General features: G+C 41.2%; 1 protein-coding gene across 8 annotated transcripts in view; it reads left to right on the top strand.

Annotated features, from left to right (window-relative positions):
* The window catches only part of R3HCC1L (R3H domain and coiled-coil containing 1 like), a 71165-nt gene that overhangs the window by 35300 nt on the left and 21722 nt on the right, over positions 1–14143 (top strand). For all 8 annotated transcript variants that reach the window (XM_059661004.1, XM_059661006.1, XM_059661010.1 and 5 more), the window contains one exon: positions 11725–13514. In XM_059661004.1, the coding sequence (XP_059516987.1) occupies positions 11739–13514 (1776 nt within the window). In that variant the 5' untranslated portion in view covers positions 11725–11738. The remainder of the gene's footprint in view (positions 1–11724; positions 13515–14143) is intronic.

Below are 14143 nucleotides of genomic sequence, written 5' to 3' on the forward strand. Positions count from 1 at the left end.
GGACACTCAACCAACTGAGCCACACCAGCCAGGACGATTGTTTACAGTTTTTGTTTATTTTTTATTTTACTAAGGTTGCTGTTCTTGATAAGAGGCTTAGATTTAATTACCATGCGTGAAATAGGACTAGAGGCATTGGGCCTGGGACAGATGAGTTGGAAACTGAGGTTACCTACTAAAGCCTTAAATCTCAAAGCATTGTACTCTCAATCTAAGGGTAGACTAGGAAAAAAAAATTACTCAGTTACAGAGAAAAATAGGGAAACTAGTCTGTTTTTATCTGGGTTCTGAGTGAAGGGGAAAGTTTCCTGAGATTTTATAGCTATTGTTTTACTCGCATTTGAGTTTGTTTCATATTTTATACTTATTGCATGGTCCAGAATACCTCAGAGTTAAAAATTAACATTAATGCAGAGCCACTACATAGAGAAAAGCTTGTAGTCTGACTGCATGGAATTCCCACTGATATTGCTAAAATCCCACTGTAGTGGAGCACACTATTTTTTTTTAAGTTATTAAAAAAAAATTGACAGTGCCTTAAGCAAAAGTCAGATACAAGAGGCAGTAGAATTAAATTTTCAAGAAATCCAAAAAGTAAAACTATTAAATAGTAAATACTTAGTATTATAACAAAAATGAAATCTAATTATAAAATTAATAAGACCAAAGTGATCAGGTGCAGTGGAGGGGACAAATAGGACCTTAGTCATTAAAATTTAAAAACTGATTGGATAGGACAAAATGCAGAATAGACAAATATGAAAAGAAAATTGGTGATATTGAAGATGAATTTAAAGATATAACCCTGAATGACTAGAACTGGTTAAAGACTAATAGCAAAAATATTCAAATAGTGTTGCTCTAGTAGAAAACTAATAATACTAAACACATACTTAAACACATAGTAGACATTTAAGAACACCAAATTTATAAGATAATATCTTGAAATTCATCAGAGAAGAATGAGAGATATCTACAAAAAGCAATGACAAACTGACAAAAACATTTTTTAATAGTAACAATAGAAAAAAATGTATTAAAAGGTGGGAGCAGTATAAAGATACTTTAGGATGAAAACCAAGAGTACATATGGAAGGGATTGTGAAGTAAAAGCATTGTACAGTTGTCTAGGAGACAGATACAAATAATGATTAACTTTAGATATTTAGACAAGTACTCATACTAGAATGCTAAGAAAGTACTGTGATCAGCTTCTATATCAATATATTTGAAAACTTACATCAAGGCATTTTCTAGAGCAATTTGTGAAACTGACTCAAGAAGAAGAAATTTCAATGGACCTTAACATTAAAGAAAATAAATTATTATTAAACATTTTCAACAAAAATTACTATTCCCAGGCAGTGCTACAGATGACTTATACCAAACATTTAAGGAGAAGCCTAGCCTTATACATAAATTCTTGACTTACATAATATGTCTTATAGTAACCTTGATAACCCAGTCATGTAATTCCCAGTACTAGGAAGGAAAATGATAGACTGATTTTACATGAATATACAAGCAAGATCCTCAGTAAAGTATTGGTAAGCAAGCCAGGCAGTTTCCTGACATTGGATATTCCATATTTTTCCATTGATTTGAAGTTCCACATTTATTATAAAATGAATTCCCATATAAATGTGGATCAATTCTTAGTGGGGGAAGGTATATATGTGTGCTTCATCTGTCATTTGAATTGAAAATCTAACTGTTGAACCTTGTATCCACGATGTTTACGTTGGCATTTTACTATATACTTTACATAAATATCTTTCTATTGCATAATTTTGCAAGTCATTTGAAGGGGATGTCAGTGTCAGAACTCTGTATACCTCTTTTGAAACATTGCATTATTCTATGGAATATTTAATAGTTCAAACAAATGTAAGTTGGAAGTAGATTTCCACAAAATGTTTTCCTCTCATGCCCTCACATACATGTTTATTCACATGTATGAATTGATTGTGCCTTGTCTCCTTCCCAAAGGAATTTGAGATGGCTTTAAAAAGGGACAGAGAAATAAATATTACCAGCCATCTGGGATGGATTAATCATTGTGTTTGAACTCCAAACTTAAATTTTGTGTTTTCTGGAAAAGAGCAGAAAGAGACACGTTATGCTCTGTCTCTTACAGGGCATATGACTTTGAGAGACATGCATGCTTTTTCCCTTCTTTTTACAATGGGACATTGGATAAGGTGATAATTACTTTCATCATCCATTTGCAAAAGTTAGAAAATATTCTTCAGGTATATTAACCAATTATGAAAGCTAAGATTTTAACATGGAGTCTTAACTCAGGGGATCTTAGTTTCTGAGGTGAGGTAAGATATACGGTTTACTTTTGCTTTCTGAAAAAATGCCAAGGATTGACTAGTAAATTTGAAGGGACTTGTAGAGTTGCAAAATCATCATATTGCAACCATCATAGTAAATTTTGGATCAGATTAAAATCATTAGTGTATGTAAAATCTAGGGAAATTTTGATGAGGAGCAGGATATTTACATGCTTTTTAAGTGTTACCCCACAGACTGCTTATTAATTGCAAGGGAGAAAATACACAGTAATTATATAGTAGAGAAATTGGACAATACCTTACCCAGGTGATCTAAGTTAATATCATCACTGAAGGAGAGATGGAAATCACATGCCTCCAGATGTGATGCCTTGAGAAGGACACACGATCACCTATGTATTATTGTGGCTAAGAATGTATAACCTCAATCTAATAATTAGGAAATGGCAGGCAGACATTACATGAGGGATGTTTAATTTTAAAAAGGAGGTTAGGGGGAACTAGTCTTCTTAAATGTCAATCCTATATAATAAAAGGGTAATATGCAAATTGACCCTAACAGCAGAATGACTGGTCACTATGACACACACTGACAACCAGGGGGCAGACACTCAATTCAGGAGCTGCCCCCTGGTGGTCAGTGCGCTCCCACAGGGGGAGCTCTGCTCAGCCACAAGCCAGGCTGATGGCTGCCAGCACAGCGGTGGTGGCGGGAGCCTCTCCCACCTCCTCAGCAGCGCTAAGGATGTCCGACTGCAGCTTAGGCCTGCTCCCTGCTGGTGAGTGGACATCCCTCGAGGGCTCCTGGGCTGCCAGAGGGATGTCTGACTGCCAGCTTAGGCCTGATCCCCCCCCTGGGGAGTAGGCCTAAGCCAGCAGGTGGACATCCCCTGAGGGGTCCCAGACTGCAAGAGGGCACAGGCCGGGCTGAGGGACCCCCCGAGTGCACTGATTTTTGTGCACGGGGCCTCTAGTGTCATAATAAAAGACAATGAAGAGCTATGGAAACTTTCTAACATGTAGGAGGCTAAAGAGACATGGTAACTAAAAGTATTGCCTGATTCTATACTGGGTCTTGCATTGGAGAGAGAAATATGCTATAAAGGAAATGAGTCAACTGACAAAATTGGAGTACTTGTTAGATTTGATAAAGGTATCAATGTTAGATTTGCTCACATTTATAATGTGTAATTATGTAAGAATACGCCTATTTATAGGAAATACACTGTGAAATATTTAGGGGTAGAGGGCCATGATGTCTGTAATTTGTCCTCAAAAGTTTCAGGAAGAGAAGTGTGTGTGTGTGTGTGTGTGTGTGTGTGTGTGTGTGTGTGTGTAGGGAGGGGTTGAGGGAGGGAGGAAAAGAGAGACAAAAAAAGGGGAAGGAACATGCATGATTGCAAAAATGGTAAAACAAGTGGGGTATAAAATGTTAATGGTAGATAAATATGGGTAAAGGTGTACAGGTGCTCATTGTGGCATTTTTACTTTTGTAATTTATCTATAAATTAGAAATTATTTCCAAATAAAGAGTTAAGACAAATATATGGTTTAGTTATGATGCATTCTAATGAGGTAACAAGTAATAGAGCTTAGAGAATTTGTTCTGGAAGAATGAATAGTTAACATGCCCATTCAGCAGTTTCAAATATCAGATGTCTCAAGTGAACTTTGTTAAGTACTGGATCAAATCAATTCATGGTTGAATTATCCATTGAGTGCCTTAATTGTCAGTATTCCCTATTGTTGATTGAAGAGGGATCTATATGTTTTAGATACCAAATGTGGACAGTTTTGACATTCTTTTAAAGAAATGTAAAAGCCTGATTTGACTTGTTCACTTACTCAGGAAGATGGGTCAGAAAGATAAAGGAAGTTACTGATACTTCTCTCTAGGAGAATTTGAAATTGTAGAAACAATTGGACAGGAGCTCATATATGATTTCAGTGTTCAGAAGTATAGTTAGAAAAAATGATTTGGCCTAAAATATTTTAAGGCATATATTAGCAATTAACTGCCCACTATTGTAAAGGAATCTGAATTTTTATCCCCTTTAGAAAATGTAATTTTGAAAAGAACTACATGCTGATGACTAATCCAGGATAAATTAGCTGAAAAATACAACCTAAATAATTGATTTTCCCCTACAGATAAGAAGCAAATGGAACTGATAAAAACACTTAGAACATTGTGAAAAAGTTAAAACTGTTTTTTAAAAGAGAGAAAGAGCCCGGCTGGTGTTGTTCAGTGGTTGAGTGTCGACCTATGAACCTAGGAGGTCAGGGTTCAATTCCGGTCAGGGCACATGCCCAGCTTGTGGGCTTGATCCCCAGTGTGGGCGGCAGCCAATCAATGATTCTCTCTCATCATTGGTGTTTCTATCTCTCTATCCCTCTCCTTTCCTCTCTGAAATCAATAAAAATATGTTTTTTAAAAAAGATAGAAAAGATCAAATGCTTTTAGTAAATACTTAGGTGGGAAAATTTTAATCCAAGATACATTTTAAAACTTGCATAATACAGCCAGCTCTTCTCCCAATGTTAAAGGCCTTTCATGCCTACATTTACAAAAGAAATTTATAACAACACAAGGCTTTAAATTGAATTGGCTTTATCTTAAAAGTCCACAAGATGGGGATGCTCCTTTTTTGTGTGTCTGAATTATTATGAAAGGATTGTCACAGCCAATGCTGTATTGGAGCATCTCCTACTAGACCAGGGGTGGGCAAACTTTTTGACTCGAGGGCCACAATGGATTCTTAAACTGGACCGGAGGGCCGGAACAAAAGCATGGATGGAGTGTTTGTGTGAACTAATATAAATTCAAAGTAAACATCCTATCTAATAAAAGAGAAAAATGGTAATTGGCGTACGACGATACCCTTTTCATTGGCTAATCAGGGCTATATGCAAATTAACTGCCAACTATGATTGGCAGTTAACTGCCAACTAAGATTGGCAGTTAACTGCCAACAAGATGGCGGTTAATTTGCATATGTAGGCACAATGCAGGGAGGCGAAAGGGAAAGCAGGAAGAAGCCCCCTGCCACTGACAGTGATTGGAAACCCAGGGGGGAGCTAAGAGCTGGGGGGCAGGGCAAAGGCGGCCCTGGGGCCACCTTTGCCCTGCCCCCAGCCATGATCGGAGAATCAGGTGCCTTTGCCGCCCTGGCCAGTGATAGCAGGAAGTAGGGGTGGAGCCAGCGATGGGAGCTGGGCACGGTCGAAGCTGGCAGTCCCAGGAGCTAGGGGTCCCTTGCCTGGGCCTAAAGCGGAGCCCACAATCGCGAGGCCGCTGCAGCTGTGGGTCCCCGCTGCCCGGGCCGGACGCCTCAGCCAGAGGCGTTAGGCCTGGGCAGGGGCGGAGCCTGCAACCGCGGGGAGCTGGGGGTCCCCTGCCCAGGCCTGACACCTCTGCCGGAGGCCTCAGGCCTGATCAAGGGGCTGATCCGGTGATTGGTGATCGGAGGGTGATGAGGGTCAACTCCTCTGGCCGAGGCATCAGGCCTGGGCGGGGGGCTGAGCCGGGGATTGGGGGGATATGATGGTCCCCTTGCCCAGGCCTGAAGCCTGGGTCAGAGGCGTCAGGCTTGGGCAGGGGGTGGAGCAAGCGATCAGAGGGAGATGGGGGTCCCCTGCCCAGGCATGATTCCTGGGCCAGAGGCCTCAGGCCTGGGCGGGGGCCAGAGCCAGTGATCGGGGGGAGATGGGGGTCCCCTGTCCAAGCCTGACACCTCTGGCAGAGGCGTCAGGCCTGGGAAAGGGGCCGATCCTGCGATTGGAGGGTGATGGGGGTCAACGCCTGAGGGCTCCCAGTATGTGAGAGGGGGCAGGCTGGGCTGAGGGACACTCCCCCCCCCCCCCACACACACACCCAGTGCACGAATTTCGTGCACCGGGCCCCTAGTCATTACATAAAAGGGTACGGTCTTTTTTTTTCAATAGTTTTATTCATTTCAAACGGGCCAGATACGGCCCACGGGCCGTAGTTTGCCCACGGCTGTACTAGACTGAGAGATGATTGTTAAAATTTTAGGAATTTTGCAAACTGATTGTTAAACATGGCTATTAAAATTTAAATTATATAGTTTATTATTATTAAACTAGAGGCCTAGTGTACGGGTAGGATCTGGATCTAGCTTGCCCGGCCCCAATTGGGGCCCAATCAGGGGGGAAGGGCCATGGGCAATTGACTGGTAGGCTCTGCCCCTGATTGGGTTGGGGAGGCCAGTTGGGGGTGGGGAGGGGCTTTGGGTAGTGGGCCGGCTGGCCACACCCCCGATTGGTGTGGTGGTGGTGGGGCCAGCTGGGGGAGGGGCTGTGGGTGGTAGCCACTGGCCTTGCCCCTGATCGGAGTGGGGGGGAGGGCGATCGGGGGCAGAGCTGGCTGGGGGGAGGGGCCGTGGGCTGATTGGGGTGGCATGGGGGCTGATCAGGGGTGGGGCCAGCTGGCCCAGCCCCTGAATGGTGTGTGGGGGGGTGATCGGGGGCCAGGAGAGGGGCCGTGGGTGGTTGGCTGGCCACTCCTGCCCCCAATTGATAGGGGGGTTCAGTCGGGGCGGGGCTAGTGGGGGGAGGGGCTACGGGCAGTCGGCTGCTGGCCCTGCCCCTGATCGGAGTGTGGGGGCTGATCTGGGGTGGAGCCAGGCAGGGGGAGGGGTTATAGGAGGTTGGCCAGCCGGCCCTGCCCCCTATTGGGGTAAGGGGGTTGATAGGGCACGGGGCCGGCCAGGGGGAGAGGCCGCAGTTGCCGGGGAGGGGGGTTGGCCAGCCACCCCGCCCTTGAGGGAGAGGCCTATTGGGAGCAGGGGTGGCAGTGTAAGGGGGTTAAGAGGGTGAAAGGTTGGGGGGAGAGGGGCCACAGGAGGTTGGCCGGCCAGCCCCACCCCCAATCGGGCGGTTTACTGGCTGCAGTGGGCATCATAGCAACCTGTCGTTTCAGCGTTTCAGTTGCTGACTTTTTATATCCTACCTAATAATAGAGAAACATGGTAATTAACCGTAACTTTGCTACCCTTCTCATTGGCTAATCAGGGTGATATGCAAATTAACTGCCAACCAAGATGGCGGCTGGCAGCCAGGCAGCTGAAGCAAACAGGAGGCTTGCTTGCTCCAGTGATGGAGGAAGCCAAGGTTCCCCGCCTGCTGCTGCCAGCCTCTGAGCTTGCACTCCAAGAAACAATGTTGCAATTATAGAAGCTAAACAAGCTCCAGAAACCTGCTTTCAGCCATCAGAGCTGGAGCGAGCAGGACCGCAACAGTGTTACAATTATAGAACCCAAACAAAGCCAGATACCTGCTTTCAGCAGCCAAGGTCTCAGAGCTGGAGCCGAGCCTCAGAGCTAAAGCCGGCTCTCAGCTCCAGTGACAGCCATAGAAGGTAAATAAATCCCAGAATAAAAATGAAAAAAAGAAAAAAAGGAGAGGTTGGGAGCTTCAGTCACCTGCCAGCCTGAAAACGGCCCTCAGCCCCTCACCCAGACTGGCCAGGCACCCCAGTGGGGGACCCCCACCCTGAAGGGGGTGTTACCAGCTGCAAACAGCCATCATCCCCTCATCCAGGCTGGCCAGGCACCCCAGTGGGGACGCCCACCCTGAAGGGGGTGTGACCAGCTGCAAACAGCCATCAACCCCTCATCCAGGCTGGCCAGGCACCCAAGTGGGACCCCCACCCTGATCTGGGACACCCTTCAGGGCAAACCAGCCAGCCCCCACCCGTGCACCAGGCCTCTATCCTATATAGTAAAAGGGTAATATGAAAACTGACCCTAACAGCAGAAAGACTGGGAATGACTGGTCACTGTGACACACACTGACCACCAGGGGGCAGACACTCAATGCAGGAGCTGCCCTCTGGTGATCAGGTTGCTCTCGCATGGGAGGAGCTCTGCTCAGCCACAAGCCAGGCTGATGGCTGCCAGTACAGCATTGGTGGTGGGAGCCTCTCCTGCCTCCTCAGCAGCTCTGAGGATGTCCGACTGCAGTTTAGGCCTGCTCCCTGCTGGCAAGTGGACATCCCTCGAGGGCTGCCGGGCTGCCAGAGGGATGCCTGATTGCCATCTTAGGCCCAATCCCCCGTGGAGCGGGCCTAAGCCAGCAGGTGGTCATCCCCTGTGGAGTCCCAGACTGCGAGAGGGCACAGGCTGGGCTGAGGGATCCATCCCCCCCACCCCCCATGCACAAATTTTTGTGCACTGGGCCTCTAGTATATAGATAAATGTCATTTATAAAAATGTAATAAATACTTCAAATTCATCACTTTGTAGTTATCTTACTACATATTAATATGATCCATGACCTTGAATTACTTTTGTTATTATACCTTATGATTGAAATACTGTATCATGATGTACTACTGTATATCTTTTCCCATTTTCATGTTTAGTATCATTACCACAATGATAGCTTAAAATTAGCCACAGTAGGAATATCTACATGGCAGTTGGGCAAATACCCTAAGTCAGGGCTTCATTATTGTTTATTGTCTGGACTTTAAGTGATGGACAAAATACTAGTAATGCAAACTTAAAGTGTCATGTCTTTACCTATTACATTGTCATAGCTCAAAAATTTGAAGATATATCCTTCCTTCCATTCAAAAACTGAGTCACAGTGGCTCACTTTGTTGAGCGTTGTCCGGTGCACCAAAAGGTTGAAGGTTTGATTCCCGGAGGGCATATAACTGGATTGTGGTTCAGTCCCTGTTATGGAAGGCAATGGATGGTTGTTTCTCTCTCACATAGTTGTTTCTCCCATCGATGTTTCTCTCTCCTTCCTAAGTATGTCCTTGGATGAGGATTTAAAAAAGCAAAGTTATTACTTCACATTGTTTACATCATTGAGATAAACAAAAATATCAATCATTATTCCAAACTAGATTTGGAAAACTGGTTGCTAAACATTATCAGCACACCGCTGGTCATGTCATACTTGAATTCAGTGTTTTGGTAGGGAATGGATAATAGCATAAATTTATTATTCTGTTATTCAGCTTTAAGAAATTGTATTATGACAATATGTGGGCATTAACTAAGAATAAAAGAAAAATTGAGATTTAAAAGTCATTAGCTGTAGCACATAATACTTTTAAATTTGAAGCCTTTGATATATGTCTGTTATAGATGAGAAATAGAATCATAGAATTTAGTTTAAAATTAATCCAGACCTATCTGTTTTACAGATAGAAGTTTTTTCTCTAGTGCATCAGTCAGTCATTCAGACTGTTTTAAATTATTCTAGATACAGAGTTCATTGCCTAAAAATAGTGTTGGAGAACTCTAGAAGTAGAGTTCTTTTTCTATTGAGCTAAGCTTTTATTTATTTATTTATTTTTATTTTTACCATTTGGTTCTGGTACTAACTTCTGCAGAAATATAGAAGTATAGAAACATAGAAGAAAAAATTTGTTCTGTATAGTAACCTATTAGGTGTAAAGGTAGCAGGGATGTTCCTATTTAGACTTCTTTGGGCAAGAAGTATATCTTTAGTTCCTTTAACCATACAGTGTAGGGTATATTTTCTAGACTGTAATCTAAGCCTGTTGCCTTTCTAAACTTCTAAATCACTACCTTTGGTCTCTTAATGACTTTGTAGATGAAATAAAAGCTATTAGATTCTTGTACAAATTGTACACAGGTCAAGTATTTGTTAGATTCTTTTTAACTCAAAGCAGATCTTGGTGTTACTGTTATTCGTGCTTGTGTTTTCATATTACTTTTAGCACAGCATTCTAGATTATAGAAATGATATTAAATTTAATTTTATAATTTTTGGTATTTATTAATCCTTTTATTTGGAGTCAATTGCAGATTTGATAAACACTCAATGTCTTTTGTTTACATTGAAATTATTATTTAAAATGTTGAATTTCAAAGGGCTATGGGGACATAGTTCTCCTTTAAATAACCTCTAAACTTACTTCTGCCCATTATCGTTACTTTTTGTTGTGAGTCTACCTACCAGTTCTCTTACATAGCTCACATTTCGCCATCTTATATACAGAAGTTCATCATAATGTATTTTGCCAGATGCTTTGCTGAGATCAAGATATGCTATGTCTATGGAATATCCTCCAGTGGAATACACATTTGTACTTCTGTCTTTGAAAAGTAGGCATTTAAAAGAAATCCTGGCATGGCTCAATGTTAAAGTCATATTCTTCCACAAATGCAAAAATAGAAAATCCACGAAGATTGGTGGGCTAGATAATTAAGACATCATAAGAGAATAGGGACAAGCAGATCACTTGGGACACTGGATGAATCAAGGTCATGGTATATACCTGGACTGAGAAGAAAATAGCCTGTGCCATGAGAGCACGGCTCCTTTACTGAGGAAACAACATGAGGTGGTGCCATGCAGCCCACATTCAAGTTACCTGAATCAGGTGAAGTTTTAGGGATCTGGAATAGAGTGGACAGGATTTGTTAGCCTTTCTTTTCATCTTATTATCTCTTTCCTTTGAAATGTATGTGGTGAAATATTAACAATGGGTGCTTCTGAGTGTCTATGGTTGTTTTTTGCTACATATAGCATCTCCTTATTCACTTTATTCTGGACAACCCAATACATACTTTACTTTTTTGAATATTAAAAGAATAACTCAATATGAAATTGTCTAGCACATTTATTTATATTTTGTTGGTAGTTAAAGGTTTATTTAACCTTTGTTAAATATTTCCCCTTTTTAAATTCCATTGAGCAACCATGGTGGAGGTTGTCAGGAAGTTACTAGTGTGAATTGTCTCATCTCATTCCTTGGCTTCCACCCTTCTTCATTCTACTCAGACCTGTTTTGTTGCTGCTGGAAAGAAGAACAATTTATAATAGGTCACTTGATTAAATAGTAATAATAGAATAATGGCTTTCTCTCTCCCACTACCTATTTCTTCCTAAAAATCATAGTTCAAAAACAGTCCCTGATTAGTCATCTTATTTCCTAGCCCACATTCAAGTTACTCACATTCAGTTATTACTCTTAAAAAATTATACTTATATATAATATTTATGTTGAGCCAATATATTTTTAGGTGTCCTCCTTGAGTATATTCTTCAATGTAAATTATGACCTTCTGGAATATGGAGATGGTTGTGTTTTATGAGTACTAGATAAATACTAGTTCAGATAATCTGTTTTAATTCAGCCTAAGACAAGGCTACTTGTTTAAAAAGTAGAGAGCACTTGGGAGGTAGAGGTAAAGGATTTGGGGAATATGAAGAAAAAGGATATATGGATAAAATTTATGGGCAGTTTTGGAATTTTATTTGTTGCTTATGTGATTGTATTATTTTATGGCAGGTTTTCTTTTAACTTGAAGGTTTCTATAGGATGGATTAGTAGGCCCGCTAACTTTTTAAAAATCTCTTGGTTCAATACATTGTAATTTGTTTTTTGTAATTAAATCATTCTCTCTATTTCTTGCAGATTGAGGTGGTGCCATGCAGCAAGAAGCAGTGAGATGCAGAGTTCGAGCCAGAAGGCCTGACATGGCACTTTATGTACCTAAAGCTCGAAGGGATGTAGTACTCCTCAAGACAGGGGATGAGGATAAAAGCTGTGGTTCACCTAATTCTGTGGTGGAAGAACAAAAAAATTCTCTCTTCCAAAAGGAGATCTTTAGAGAAAAACCTAAGACTCAAAGACTAAGTATTTATCCTGACAAAAAGGAGCACAATCGTAGGGAAGGAAAGAAATCTTCAACAAAATTAAGAAAAGACACGTGCCTTCAAGAAAACAATGAGGTTAGGGTTTGTACTAAGAGAGGAGCCACAGAATCCAAAGAAATACTATCCCAAGGACATCAGCAAGGAGTCCTAAATTCTGGGACTGTTCCTAGTATACCTTTACAAAGACATTTTAAACCAAAGAAGGTGGAGTGTTTGGAGGTTGAAACCACAGATGTGACAGGACATGAGAGGTTGCCTCTATCTCTGTCTTGTTCAGAAATCTGTGAGGTTCCAATTTTAAACAGACCATTCCAAAATGTGGAATTCTGTGATTTTAGTAGGCTCGAACTAAGTCGGGAAACATTTGAAAACAGAGATTTAGAAAGCAGAATTGAAACAAATGCCAACGTTGTAGAGATATCTGGAGTTTCAAGACCTGAGAGTATGATTGGACCAGTAAAATTAAGCTCTGATTCTGAAATTGTGCAACAAGGCATGCAAACATCAGGTGGAATGTTGAAGCTCAGCAGTGGAGGCATCACCACTGTTCCTGTTCCTGGAAGTCCAGATGGTGTCACTGATCAACCTTGTGTAGACTTTGAAGCTGAGAATGTTGGTGGCATAGCCAATAGTATAGATTTCATCTTGGGTCAGAAAGGTATAGATTTCATTCCTGAGACAATGGGTCACATCTCTCATAAAATGACTTCAGCCAACACATTAGAGAGCACAGATGGCATTTTTGAGCCAACGATGACTAGAGAGTGTGAGGAGAATGACAACACTGCTGATGAGTTATGCATAAAGTATGAGCCTTCTGATACAGCTGCTCTTGCTCATGAAACAGATATAGGTAATGGGTTTAAGAGTGTAGGTGACATTACAAATAAGGCATGTATGATGGACATTACAGATACCATGTCTGATCAAATAACTGTAGATAGCCCTTGTGTCGTTGCAGTTAAAATAGCTGGTGAAGCCTATAGCAATACAAGTAGTTTCTCAGAATATTTAGAAATGAGTACAGACATAACCCCTTTTCATGTAGCTAGAGGTGGGAATGACACTGAAAATTTCAGCAACCTCACTGCTTGCTCAGATAGTTATGCTGAGAGTATTTCACGTAGTTTCACAGAGTCATTAGGAAAGTTGACAGAGAGCTTGTCAGATTGTGCTTCATCCTTGCCTATAAAAAAGATTGCTGGTAGTAATTGTAACGTCTCTTTGGACTCTGAACTCAGTATGTTAAATGGGACAAAAGTACTTTCAGATAGTGCCTTGGACAATGATCTAGATTGTACTAGTGATATAACAGAGGCATTGCATGTACTGAAAACTGAAGAGTTCAAAACAAAAGAGGAAGATGACTCAGAGAATATAGAATTTGGTATGTCCTTTCCTGGTATAGAATCAGTTTCTATAGAGACATCTATGGAACCGAAAACGACTGAAACTTCTCACATGGAGGAAAGTTCAGCTACTGAGGAGAGCTGGGAATCCATGTTTAATGATGATGGTGACTGCCTGGATCCACGTCTTTTACAAGAGGTATGTTTACTGGAAATTGCTTGATGCTTTGATAATTTATAGATTCATAGAACTTAGGGTTTTGGAGACATTTGTGTACATTCACTGATTTACCTCCAATGTAAGGGTTCCTGCAATACACATAGGATTATAGACTGAGAAAAGACTATCTGGTAGATCTTTAAAGAAAAAAATAGGCAGAATTGAGTGATACTTACAACAGCCAAGTCCTGAGTGATTTAGTGAATAAAGATGAATTTAATGGAAACTGGCTGGCTATTGAGGAATTCAGAGGGAAACTTCTCAAAGGGGCTCTTCTGTGTTGACAAGATATATTTTACACAGGCCTATTTGAGGGGAGGAGGATAGTTTATTATTGTTGTTTTTTTTTTTTTCCAGTAGATGTTCAGATGTTTTTAGACACTGTAGAGTGAAAGAATTAGAGAAAGGAAGAGTAAAGTAAAGGAAGGTATGATTGTTTTTTAAGGAATTTATTTTGAGTTAAAGAATAAATGGTTGTGGATTCTATATAGAAAATATAAGTGATAATGACATGCTGGCTAGTTAGAGTTCATAAATACAAAATGTTAGGTTTTTTGTATCTAAATAATTTACAAATTAGTTAAATATTTTCATTTTCTTAATTTAGA

The sequence above is a fragment of the Myotis daubentonii genome, chromosome 13, assembly GCF_963259705.1.
Source record: "Myotis daubentonii chromosome 13, mMyoDau2.1, whole genome shotgun sequence".
Taxonomy (NCBI): domain Eukaryota; kingdom Metazoa; phylum Chordata; class Mammalia; order Chiroptera; family Vespertilionidae; genus Myotis; species Myotis daubentonii.